The sequence below is a fragment of the Thermoascus crustaceus genome (assembly GCF_041956765.1).
Source record: "Thermoascus crustaceus strain CBS 181.67 unplaced genomic scaffold VTN00scaffold_8, whole genome shotgun sequence".
Lineage (NCBI taxonomy): Eukaryota > Fungi > Ascomycota > Eurotiomycetes > Eurotiales > Thermoascaceae > Thermoascus > Thermoascus crustaceus.
This window is the reverse complement of record NW_027192534.1, coordinates 1167657-1179489: the sequence shown is the minus strand read 5'-3', so window position 1 is coordinate 1179489 and position 11833 is coordinate 1167657. Positions and strand designations below refer to the sequence as shown.

General features: G+C 49.5%; 5 protein-coding genes across 5 annotated transcripts; 3 read left to right on the top strand and 2 right to left on the bottom strand.

The window, feature by feature from the left end:
* Nucleotides 1–36: 36 nt before the first annotated feature.
* Nucleotides 37–678, bottom strand: VTN00DRAFT_9986 (uncharacterized protein; the record flags this gene model as incomplete). Its single annotated transcript, XM_069437001.1, has 5 exons — nucleotides 37–62; nucleotides 129–194; nucleotides 265–415; nucleotides 555–569; nucleotides 631–678. The coding sequence occupies 5 exons, from the start codon at nucleotides 676–678 to the stop codon at nucleotides 37–39; spliced, it is 306 nt and encodes a 101-aa protein (XP_069284585.1).
* A 301-nt stretch (nucleotides 679–979) lies between these two features.
* VTN00DRAFT_9985 (uncharacterized protein) lies at nucleotides 980–1761 on the top strand (the record flags this gene model as incomplete). Its single annotated transcript, XM_069437000.1, has 3 exons — nucleotides 980–1224; nucleotides 1278–1388; nucleotides 1452–1761. The coding sequence occupies 3 exons, from the start codon at nucleotides 980–982 to the stop codon at nucleotides 1759–1761; spliced, it is 666 nt and encodes a 221-aa protein (XP_069284584.1).
* Nucleotides 1762–3351: 1590 nt separating this feature from the next.
* VTN00DRAFT_9984 (uncharacterized protein) lies at nucleotides 3352–4432 on the top strand (the record flags this gene model as incomplete). The annotated part of the gene is made up of 2 exons (XM_069436999.1): nucleotides 3352–3842; nucleotides 3916–4432. 2 exons carry the CDS (start codon nucleotides 3352–3354, stop codon nucleotides 4430–4432), a joined length of 1008 nt encoding a protein of 335 aa, XP_069284583.1.
* A 97-nt stretch (nucleotides 4433–4529) lies between these two features.
* VTN00DRAFT_9983 (uncharacterized protein) lies at nucleotides 4530–5014 on the bottom strand (the record flags this gene model as incomplete). The annotated part of the gene is made up of 3 exons (XM_069436998.1): nucleotides 4530–4548; nucleotides 4609–4840; nucleotides 4900–5014. 3 exons carry the CDS (start codon nucleotides 5012–5014, stop codon nucleotides 4530–4532), a joined length of 366 nt encoding a protein of 121 aa, XP_069284582.1.
* A 418-nt stretch (nucleotides 5015–5432) lies between these two features.
* On the top strand, nucleotides 5433–11067 carry VTN00DRAFT_9982 (uncharacterized protein; the record flags this gene model as incomplete). The annotated part of the gene is made up of 5 exons (XM_069436997.1): nucleotides 5433–5604; nucleotides 5668–5854; nucleotides 5905–6038; nucleotides 6098–8192; nucleotides 8241–11067. The coding sequence occupies 5 exons, from the start codon at nucleotides 5433–5435 to the stop codon at nucleotides 11065–11067; spliced, it is 5415 nt and encodes a 1804-aa protein (XP_069284581.1).
* Nucleotides 11068–11833: the final 766 nt, after the last annotated feature.

The window sequence follows — 11833 nt, the reverse complement described above, 5'->3', positions numbered from 1 at the left end:
TGATTGTCCTCACTCCTCATGTCACATGAGAATCATCTAGTGTGCGTTGTTCTTGTGGTGGCCTGTGAAGTAGGAAGACAAGAGTTAGTCATCGGGACTTTTTTCACACATTGGACTGAAGGACTTACGCAGGTGGAAGTAGTACTCCATGCCGTATCCGAGAGCCAGCAGACCACCGATGATGTGGACGAGGGCTGTTCAAGAAATCAATAACGGTTAGCCATCAATTATAATTTATTCACCGATAAGATATCTTTGACTTACGCATGGCAGAGGGGTTCTTTCCGAAGTAGCGAGCCTGGTAGCGCTCGAGGAGACCCGTAGGCTTGACCTCAGGAGCGGGGCCACGAGGGAGGTTCTGGTAGAAGGCAACCACGCGGTTCATACGGGCAGCATCCCGAGCAGCTCCGATCGCCTTTGCCAATTGTTAGTGTCTTTAGTTGTGAATGGCAAGGTTGGCGGCATATATGGAGGTAGAATCGGTTAATGGATCAGAGGCCGAACGCACGGATCCAGGTAGAAAAAACGAGTCAGGACTGGAGGGGGAGGCTCACCGAAGGCGAAGCGATCTAAGTAACAGTCAGCAGTCTGAAAACCTCATGTCCAATTAGTATCTTATTAGATTCTCACCTTCGGAGGGATCAGGGTAGAAAGAGCTCGACGGGTAACGTAGCTCATTTTGTCCAATCTGGAGAGCGTCAGTTTCGAGCCAATACTAATCTCAGCATAGAGAATATAAATTTTCTGCAGCCAGCGTACCTGAATTCAATAGGCAATTGAACCAAACGACCGAAGGTGTTGATGGGGAAGAGGGATTAAGTGCCTGCACCGTCGGCTTTCCGGATGAGCGAGCCTCAAACGAGCTAACCTAATTCGGATTGGCGTTGTCTCCGCGTCCCGCCTCCTCATGTTACGGTGTCCGTGACCCTGGGGTTAAAGTGGTTCCCCAGCTCTCCACGATACTTTGAAGACCATAGCCATGTCTTTCCTTCGAGTACAAAGCTCTGCCTGCCTTCGTGCAGGCAGGCTTGCTGCGCCAGTAAATGTGCGCTTTATTACAACGCCCCCCGATGGTACTGTCCTTGACAAGTCAATCAAGACGACTCCTTCAGAAGCGCCGACTACTCCACCATCGGAGAGCACCATGATCAGGAAGGAGAGTCCTTCTGAGGCAATGGCTCGCCACCAGCCAGATTACAATGCGACCATTGACCATGGCACATCGTATGTGCTTTGCATTCGATTCTATTGTGTTTGACTGACAGCCCCCACTCCAGGTCTTTCTCCCCTGTCCCCAAACGTGTTGTGGACGGCAGTGAACCTGGCGGTGCTCTTGCAGCCGCTGTTCTCTCTGGCGCGCCTACTGACCTCCAGGCTCGTACTGTGAGGTATGGATATAAAATATCATAAGAGTAACTCCAATGTCGCGGCTGACCGCGTATGCTGCACAGGATCTATCGTCCCTCGAAGCCGGCGACGCAGTCCGGAACCTGGCACCAGCACTGCTGGCGGATGGACTGGGACATTCTGCAAAAGGGTCACCGATGGGAAAATCCCTTGATGGGCTGGCAGTCGTCCGCCGACGCTATGCAGGGCACCCATCTGGAATTCAAGACCAAGCAGGATGCAATCGCGTTCGCACAAAAGCAAGGCTACGAATATTTTGTTCAGGAGCCTAACGTGCGCAAATTTGTGCCGAAGGCTTACGCCAATAACTTCCTCCACGAGCCAAAGAAGCTCAAACACATCAAGACCAAATAGTTTCGTTCTAGCGTTGTTGTACATACATGAGCAGCGATCGTTCCTTTCTTTGATCAGGCGTTAAGCTTTTGCCGCCGATTCCCAGAACTGTGTCAAGTGTACGGAGCTTTGCTAGAGTGCCAGTTTGTCGCCTGAATTGTGATGGACGATGTCAGTCAAAAGAGAAAAACCACTGTGTTTCAGGACATGACGAGCTAATATTCCATCAAGAGAGACTGGGATCATACTAGTGTCACTCTTTTTGAGGAATGCAGGTTCTGAACTATCCCTTTATGCAAAGATGTGCTTGCTATCGGTGCCCAGTTGTGAGAGGGAACCTTTGAAGATGACACCAGATATAGTAGCCGCAGTCATGGTGAGATGACGGCATCGAAGCCCACCAGTCGAATGCCAATAGCGCTATTACATGTCTCCCTATGTATATGTTAAGAGATACCCAGACAGGGTATTTTATTAGTCTTATCTCTCCCTTCATCCCCTGGTCATATGCCCACAGTTGTATCCTGACATCTCTTGGTGTGACATAGGTCGTACAACAGGAGGTCCGACTTCTGGCTTTACTGCCTCAAGCAGTGGCCAGAGCCTTGCTCGGAGCCCTGTTTAAGGGTGAGTGAAACTACACTTAGATGAGCTACTATGCGTCACTAGAAAGTCTCTTTGTAGTAAAACCGCTCTTCTAGATATATAGCAAAGGAGAACTTGTTCATAGGCGTATAAACAAGGCATAGAAACATAGACATACCTAATTCCGTAAAATTCTCGGTTGAGCATTGCTCCGAAAGTAATCTATTGAGCTCTTGATATAGGCACTGCCCAATGAATACCACTCTTTCCTCAAACTGGGTTGCTAAACCTAACATTTCTCGGATATCCATAGATAGAATGTATAATTGAACCCAATGCGGCTCAGAATAAGCCTAACCTGCTTAAGCCGCGGAGTCCTGGGGCTCCGTCACTACCACAACGTACGCCTGTGGAAGCAACGATAATCATCACTGGTCAGCCGGACAATATCACCTATTCAAAATGATCAAAAAAAACTATATACTTTATCAACTCTGGGATCTAAGCCTCTTGAGGATCCTTGTCAGGCGCAATGACATCATAGCAGTTTTGCACTATCCTGAAAGCCTACCTTGGTGCATACTTTCCCGTGCTATTTACTTGAAAAAGGCTAGATATAATTTCTGTATTCCTGCAATCAAAATTGTCTACAGTGTGATGATCTAGACCAATGTTACCGAAGATAGGCCAGTTACTACCGCGCAACGGACTGAAAACTCGTAGATGCCTACACAGTAGTGTTTAAGCTTTTACTCAAATGAGTTATTTATTATTATTATTATCTTTTCGTACACATGAAGCATCTGAACAGCTACTAGCAGCATGTTTTTGACTTGAATTGATGTTGGATAGCTGTGCGGTACCTGGTCTGGAGTACCTCCGTAGCGGGCCAAGCCATGAAGCGCCCCGCCACCCCGCCCAAAATTTATCGAGTTTTATCTTGATAAGAAATTCAAACAACAGTCTCGAAAACAGTACACAGAGAGTAAAACAGCAGATAACCTGTCATTCTCGCCATCTGTGACCATGGCACCCGCTGCGATAGAGACTACTGAGGGCGTTGACCCGACCATCCTCGCCCTTCGCAAAACTCTCACCTCCGAATCAGAGCCCCTCGCACGCCGATTTCGCGCCCTTTTCTCCCTCAAGCACCTCGCTTGCCTGCAGCCACCTACGGAAAGGACACTCCCTGCGATCCAAGCCATAGCGGCGGCATTTTCCTCTCGCTCCGCCCTCCTCAAGCACGAACTGGCATACTGCCTGGGCCAGTCCAAGAACTTCGATGCCGTTCCTTACCTCCAAGATGTCCTTGGCAACCGCGAAGAAGATGTCATGTGCCGACACGAAGCTGCGGAGGCGCTCGGAGCTCTGGGGCACTCCGGAAGCTTGGATATGCTGAAGGCTATGAGGGATGATAAGAACGAGCCCGATGTCATTAGAGAGACGTGCGACATTGCTGTCGACAGAATTGTGTGGGAAAACTCTGAGGAGAGGAAGTCTGAGAAACTGAAGCAAAGGTATATTTGCAAATGTCTATGCTATCCCTAGATTTATTTTTTCTAGCTAACAATCCTTTTTCTTCGATAATAGTGACTTTGCCTCCATCGACCCCGCTCCGCCGCTGCCAATGTCGTCCAAGGAACACTCGATTCCCGAGTTGGAGAAGACACTGCTCGACACGAGCCTTCCTCTGTTCCAAAGATACCGTGCAATGTTTGCACTTCGCGATCTTGCTTCCCCACCCGATCTGCCTACTGCGGTTCCCGCTGTCCAGGCCTTGGCGAAGGGACTTCAGGACCCGTCTGCGCTATTCCGACACGAGATAGCATTCGTTTTTGGGCAGCTGTGCCACCCAGCGGCGATTCCGAGCCTGACGGCTACCCTCAGCAACAAGGAAGAAGTCGGTATGGTGCGACACGAAGCCGCTGAAGCTCTCGGCAGCTTGGGTGACGAGGAAGGTGTGGAAGAGACGTTGAAGAAGTTCCGGAACGACCCTGAGCAGGTTGTAAGGGACAGCATCATTGTGGCCCTCGACATGGCGGAGTACGAGAAGAACGGAGAGATGGAGTACGCGCTGCTCCCCGATACAGCCGTGCCCGCAGCTTGAGGGTCTCGCGTAATGTCTGGCGTTGGTATCGATAGGCCTTTTTGTTTCGTTGTATTGTACAGTTATGATATGATCATGGACCGAAAAATATCGCGGCTTAGTTGTTTGCAGTTTCCCTGGGGTTGTTATATTAGCACAAAAACCCGACAAAAAACAAGGTGAGAATTCTGGCATACTTGTATCCGCAAACGCAAGAGTAGAATACAGTACTTCCTTCGTCTGCACTGCGCAACTGAACGGTGGTGTAGAACATCTCCTTCCTTCCACACTTCGCGCAAGTATGCTGGGCGATAGCTTCAGTCTTTCTATCTTCCGCCGTCAAGGTCTGGACCGCAGATCTCTTTGCTCTCAGCGCTGAAGGGAACGCGTTCGGCTTCGACTCGGAAATGATAGTTTTTGGAACAGTGTCTGACCACAAGTGTCAGCAAACTGAGCTGTAATATGAGATCAAGATGAATACAACTCACCTCTGTTTCGTGTCCCGCAGACATCGCAGACGAGAATCGCGTTTGCGTCGCCTGTAGACTCTTGCAAAAGGTTTCCGCAGTCAGTGCAGAAAATCAAAGAGCCAATAGCGGACATGTTGGCAGGGCTGGACGTAGAAAATTTTATTCTTCTTGTCTAACGGATCTAATTTCTTTTTGAAAGGGATTTTTGTATGCTGTCCCCCAATATGCCTCTTGTGCCTGGCGAATTGCGATCTCGAAATCTTTCTTGGTCGGGGTCGGAAAGATTTGCACGGACCGAGCGCGGGAGGCTAGCGCTGCTGAGCTGGGCGGTGGAGCAATGCGCGGCAGAGATCACGCTTGCATGCACGGCGCGCTGGGCGGGTGCCTGACATCGCATTAATCTTGCCCATAGAACGCCCAGACTGACAACGCATTCAACGTCCATGACCATGTCTCTTGAGCTACCATGTCATGACGGTCATGTCTCTGAGCCTTTACCGCTTATTTAACAGTCACCCCGCGAGTCAAGCCCCTTAATAGGGACACACGTCATGGACCAAGCCCGTCATCCCTCTGTACAAGTGGTCATCAATGGCCATCCGCAGGCCCAGGCCTACAGCTATGGCAGCACAAATGGCACTGTACAGCGTGCCATGAGGCCGCTGTCAGTTGACGAGGCGTTACAATATTCTCCGATGACCAGTTCCCCTGTATTCGGCCTGGGTTTGTTTGGTGACCCCTCCGAGATATAATTTAACCCGTCACTAATGCATTGCTATGAAATAGACTGCATACTACGTCCTGACGTTGGCCGACCCTCTACCACGACCTCGATCAGTCACGACCGTCAAGCTGCGGGCAGTATCCTCCATTACCTGAACAACGAGACTCGTTCTGAACTCGACAACTCCCGTTTGGACACGACTCGGGAATATCTGCAGCATCTGTTGGATGGTGACCAGTTGACGGAATTGTAAGCCAGACCCAGTATCCTCCGATACCATGTGCTCATATTGGCTACAGTAAATTTAAGCTCCCAGCTGGCACTAAAAGCATCGACAAATCACCTACAACTCTCAACAGTGAGCCCCTGAGCCGTGGTAAACTGGGCCCATTTGCCAAGATAGTGCTGGACTCCACAGACATAGCCTTCCGGTGTAAGTAACTATTTACCTTTCTTCATTCTTTATACAAGTTTCTGACAGGAGAGTCATAGACCCTACGCCAGTGACACCGACCTCAAAGACCCAGAATGGAGATCCTTTCCCGAAGTCTCTGCCTACGCCCGTCTCTGCTTCTACGGCAAGGATCGCATCGTCGTTCAACGAACGTTCGTTCCTTGAGAACAATAAGTCATCCTTTGCATCTTACACACAGCCAAGTCAACCGGCTCTGCAGCCGGTTGTGGTGGTTCCTCCATTGCCGGCACCCGCCAAGCACACTGACTACGAACTGCTTCCTGACCAGGGATCCGCTAAGAGAAGGAAGTTGAACTCTGATGGGGAGAGTACTCTCACGGCATTACGACTCAAGGACCAGAAGGAGGAAGCTGATGCTGCTTTGCTCAAATTACAAGACCTTCTGCACGAGATTTTCGAGGCTGAGGATCAGTTGGAGCCCGATACCTCATCGGCGACTCCAGCGCAAGGATCGAATGTTATATTCAAAGCTGCAAATTTGCTGGAGGTCAATGGGTTCATTCTTAGCTCCGAAGTTCACAGTCGCCTTCAGAAAGCCATGCAGAAGGTGGTGGGGTTTTCAAGACTGCACGACATCCCCTCTGACTACTTGGCTCGAATCCAGAAACTCTGCGAAGGACCTATCATCTCTGCTCAAGCTCCAGACTTGAAGTTGGATGATCCTTCAAACGAGTCCGAGTCTCAGGACTGGCTGAGGAAAATCGAGGATATGCATAATGCGCTTTTGGCAATCGGGACACTTCTTCAGATTATGTCTGGTCGTCAGAATGAAAAGGAGTTGTGCCCAGAAGATCTTATACAGGCCATTCCCACCGTTCTTAATCAAGTTTTTGATAACTGTATTGTTCCGGCTGTTGAATCACGCTCGGGCGGCAAAGACTCTCAGTTCTTCCAATTGTTTTCTTCTCAAAAGAAAACAATTGGAAGTTTAATCCATCAGGCCAAGAAAGTGCTTGCTCTTTTGGCCAACTTCCTCTCGAGGATCGACGTCACAGAGAACGTTATCACTGCGACAGAGTTCCTTGCAGCGAAATTGATTTTTGTGGAAAATGCTCATAATGACAAAGAATCCGCAGTCGGGTATCAGAGATACGAGACTGTCCGTCGTGCGGCAATGGATGTGCTCGCTAAGATTTTCTCGAAATACCCTCTTCAACGCCCGTACATTCTCGATGAGATCCTCGTCTCGTTGGAGAAGTTACCATCCACGCGTCAGAACGCAAGACAATTCAAACTTAGCGATGGCAAAAATATCCAGTTCCTCACTGCACTCGTTATGCAGCTCGTCCAGACCACCGCATTGGAGGCTCCCTTGTCGCGGCCATCCAAGGCCAAGCGCCGACTTCCCATGCCTGCTGAAGATGATGACGAGCTCTCAGGTGATAACAAGGACCAGGACCGGAGCGATTCAGATGAAGACATGTTGGAATTAAAAGTGTCTCTGGAACGTCTTGCGAGCAAAGTGGACCGTCTGTATGACAACGCGTTCCGCAGCGCGCAGTATATTGTCAAATTCATTGTGCAGCGTGCAATGACTTCGACAAAGACCGGAGACCAGCCTTACCGGAATATCCTTGATCTGTTCACTGAGGATCTGATCAATGTACTGGGCTCTACGGACTGGCCAGCAGCGGAGTTGCTGTTGCGCATACTGGCTTCTCATATGGTTGGTATTGCTGATCATGATAAGAGTCCGGCGACAGCAAAGAATATGGCGCTTGAGCTTCTGGGCTGGATGGGGTCTGCCATCTCAGATCTCTCTGCAGCTGCTCAACACTTAATTCCTAGCATGGAAGAGACGGCATGCGATCTCACGGACTATCTTCGGCAGCTATTTGATGACTATCTAAGGCGTGCATTACATCCCCAGGATCTGATTGTCGCAGATGGGCCATATCGCATAACGTTAGAATATCTACAGAGCAGAGATCTAGATAGCTGGCAGCTCACGAGCGCGCGTGGCTACTACCTGACGCAGTGGGCAAAGACGGTCTGTCTCACTTACTACGATTCTGAGGAGAAAGAAGAAGTGAATCGAGACAGTGCAACCGACGAATTGATCGGTGTTCTTCAAAAGATGCTGTCAGATTCGAGATGGCTGGAGACTAATAGGTATGTAATAATTGATCGTGTTGTCGGAACGATACTGATTCTGTCCAGTCAATTCGATGACGTCCCTACATCTCATGGGAAATTCGCATATATCTTGACAGTTTTGAACATGGGCTTCTGCAAGGCTTTCGACACGATCCTCAGAGTTCTGTTGAATTCTATAACTAGTGATCAAGCAAAGGTGCGCAGTCGTAGCTTGAAAAGTGTGATTGCCATGCTGGAAAAGGACCCGAGCCTTCTCGACCGAGACCCTTCCGTCATGCGGATTATTCTCAGGTGTGCAGCTGATGCATCGCCTATGGTCCGAGATTCTGCTCTTTCCTTGATTGCGAAATGTATTGCCCTGAAGCCGGGACTTGAAGAAGAGGGATGCCGAACTATCCTTACCTGCGCGGCTGATCCCACTGCTGGTGTTAGAAAACGGTGTATAGGAATACTAAAGGATATCTACCTGAAAACTGGGCGGAAGGACCTACAGCTTTCAATTTTAGACAGTCTCCTTCAACGGGCTAGCGATCTCGAGGAAGGTGTAGCCACATTAGCTCGCCAAACTTTCGAAGAGATATGGCTCACTTCCTTCCACAGTTCTATTGACTCAATACAAGATGCACCAAAGCTTAAAGCCGCCCTCGGGGAGCATGTCGTTCTCATTGTCAACCTGGTGCAACGCAGTGAAACGGCGGTTGAGAGTCTTGGTGCATTTCTTAAGAAAGTCCTGTCTGACAGCTCGAAAACCGCATCTCCAAACTTCAAGGTCTGCAAAGCGATGGTTTCGAACATGTTCGAGCGGCTCGTGGATGATTCTGAATCATCAGAGAAGGACTACCAGCAGGCTCTGTTGCAGACAATTACGGTCTTCGCAAAGGCTAATGCAAAACTTTTTAGCCCCGACCAGCTGCAGACGCTTCACCCTTACATAGGCCATCTGGTCACTGCCGACGATCTGTTTATTTTCAGATCAGTCGTAGTCATCTACCGTTGTGTCCTGCCATACGTGTCTACGGCGCATAATACCCTGCTCAAGGAGGTCCAGAATGACCTTTTCAAGAGCGTTGCCAAGCTCGCTAGGGCAGAGTTAAATGAAGTCATGGCTTGCCTTTGGACTATAAATGGTGTTTTGCAAAACACTGAGCGGTTAGTGAAACTGACAATATCCGTGCTGAAAGGCATCAATCAAGCCAGAGATATCAATCTTGCGGATGGAGCCAAATCCGATGTCTTGGCTAGGGCTCGAAGCTATGTCAGAATCGCTGGTTGTGTTGGACGACACTGTGACCTCGAAAAATACGAACCGCATTTCAAGAATGCGTTCCCATCTTGGAAGGGGGGTTCGGTGGCGGGACTGATGGTTGACTCTATCATTCCATTTACCCTTCCAAGGCAACCGTTAGAATTGAGAGTCATGGCTTTCGAAAGCTTGGGTTCAATCTGCCAGTCCTGGCCGGCACAGTTTAGCAGGGAGCAGCCGAGGCGTATACTATCGTCAGTATTCGAGGAGGACAATGCCAATCTGCAGAACATCGTGTTGAGGGCGTTTTCCGATTTCTTCGCCATCCACGAAGGCAGGTCGGAGAAATTGGTACAGCCGTCCAAGGAAGAGGTCGATCAGGAAAGCTCGACTAGGTTGGGCGGATCGTTGAAAGCCAGCGACAACGATGGCGCTGCAGCGCTGATTGCCCAACATTTCCTTCGACATATGCTTCGGGTTGCGCAGTCGCGGCAAGATGCGTATGCATTGACTGCTATTGAGCTCATCGCGAGTATCAACCGTCAGGGCCTAGTCCATCCCAAGGAATGTGCGGGTGTCCTTGTCTCACTTGAAACATCGACTGTACCGGCAATAGCCAAGGTAGCATTCGATACACACAAAATGCTTCATACACAGTACGAGTCTATGTTTGACAGAGAGTACATGAGGGCAGTGCAGGATGCTTTCTATTACCAGCGTGATATCGTCGGCGATTCTAGCGGAGCTTTAGCACGTCCATACACCGCAAAACTTGCCCCGTTATTCGAGATCATCAAGACCAGCAATAGCAAGTATCAAAAGAAGTTCCTCTCAAACCTCTGCTCGAAAGTCGACTTTGAGCTCAAAAATCTCGAAACGTCGGGTAATCCACCAGAGCACCTCCTACTCGCCAGATTCGTATCCCAGAATTTAGCCTTCTTTGAGTATGGTCAATTGGCTGAGCTGCTGCCAACGATCAGCTGTATGGAGCGTATTGTGGCTGCCACTGGTACCATCGTTGCTCACTCTATCGAAACGGAAATCTTCCCTACAAAGATTGAGCCTCCTCAGGAGGGAGAGAACCCGCCTCCTCCACCTGGAGACGTGCCGATGGACATGGCCCCACCACATCCGGTTAACCCTGAAACTTTGCGGCGATTGGCCACTGCAGCCGCTGCTCTGTCGATGTTGTGGGAGGCTCGAACTTACCTCCGTCGCCTTTATGGCATAAATGCACACGTTCGGCAGAAGGACGGCAAAGGTAACGCAAAAGATCTGAACCGCGCTCCCTCAAAGGTCCATGGAGTCACAGGAGATAAGTTCTGGGAGGCAATATCCAGGAACATGGGCTGTCTGGACAGCCAGGAAGCTATGTTGGCTAAATGCCGGGAATTCGCAACGCTGCTCTCGATCGATGATGAATTGAAAGTGGGAGCTAATGATGAGGACGACCTTGATAGCCCTGATGATGCTGCGGACATGGATGAAATGGGAGCTGCCTTGACCGGTGCTAACGGGAGTAAACCCGCCAAGCGGAAGAGCTCCGCCTCAGGCGGAGGTCCGCCCAAGCGGTCGAGGGGCAGGAAGAGCGGTGCGGGAAAGAAGAGAGCTAGCACTGAGCCTGAAGATGCAATGGACTGGGACTGAGGTTAATGAAACCATGATTGCTTTAACTTAAACAAGCTTTTGGCGGAGCTTGGGGTGATGAAGCGAATAGAGGGTCAAGGTCATATATATGGGGCTGGGGCTGGAGATGGCGTTCGGGGCATCTGGGCTGGTTTCTCTCGCATTTTACATCTCGGGATAGGAGGGTTTATTTGCTCTAAGGCCATCTACCACTAATGCATTTACGGCGCAGAGGGGCGTATATTCCGCCTAACTTGTCTAAGCGCCAGGTTGACCCAATTGCAGCTATTATTGCTTCCTGAGAATATTAATCAGCTACGTAAAAGGCATGTGCATAGACAACATTCTGTCCCACGTCGCGGTGCGGCAGTACGTTGTTGTATATACCTTTTCTTCTTAGCAGCTTAGAGATGCCATAGGAATATTGAGAAATGAGATGTCAGCTGCAAAAAACATGTCTATGTAATCTAGTTGATTTATGTCTCCGAGGACAATGATCTTCTGCTAATGCATGAAGAATTCTTCTCGAAAGACCACACACACATAATCTAGTCACAGAACCTTGTTGAGGGACTCCTTTTCGAATGTATTCGACATTGCTTAAGTATCTGCAAATAAATATAACCATCCTACTACCATCATTATTGTCACGCAATTCATTTATTTAGTCCATCACAATAACCGCCCTCCCTTGCAACTTCCCCTCTCTAACGAGATCATACGCTTCCTGAATCTCATCGAACCGGAAGCTCTGCGCATCGATACGCAGCAGCCCCTGTGAAGCCAG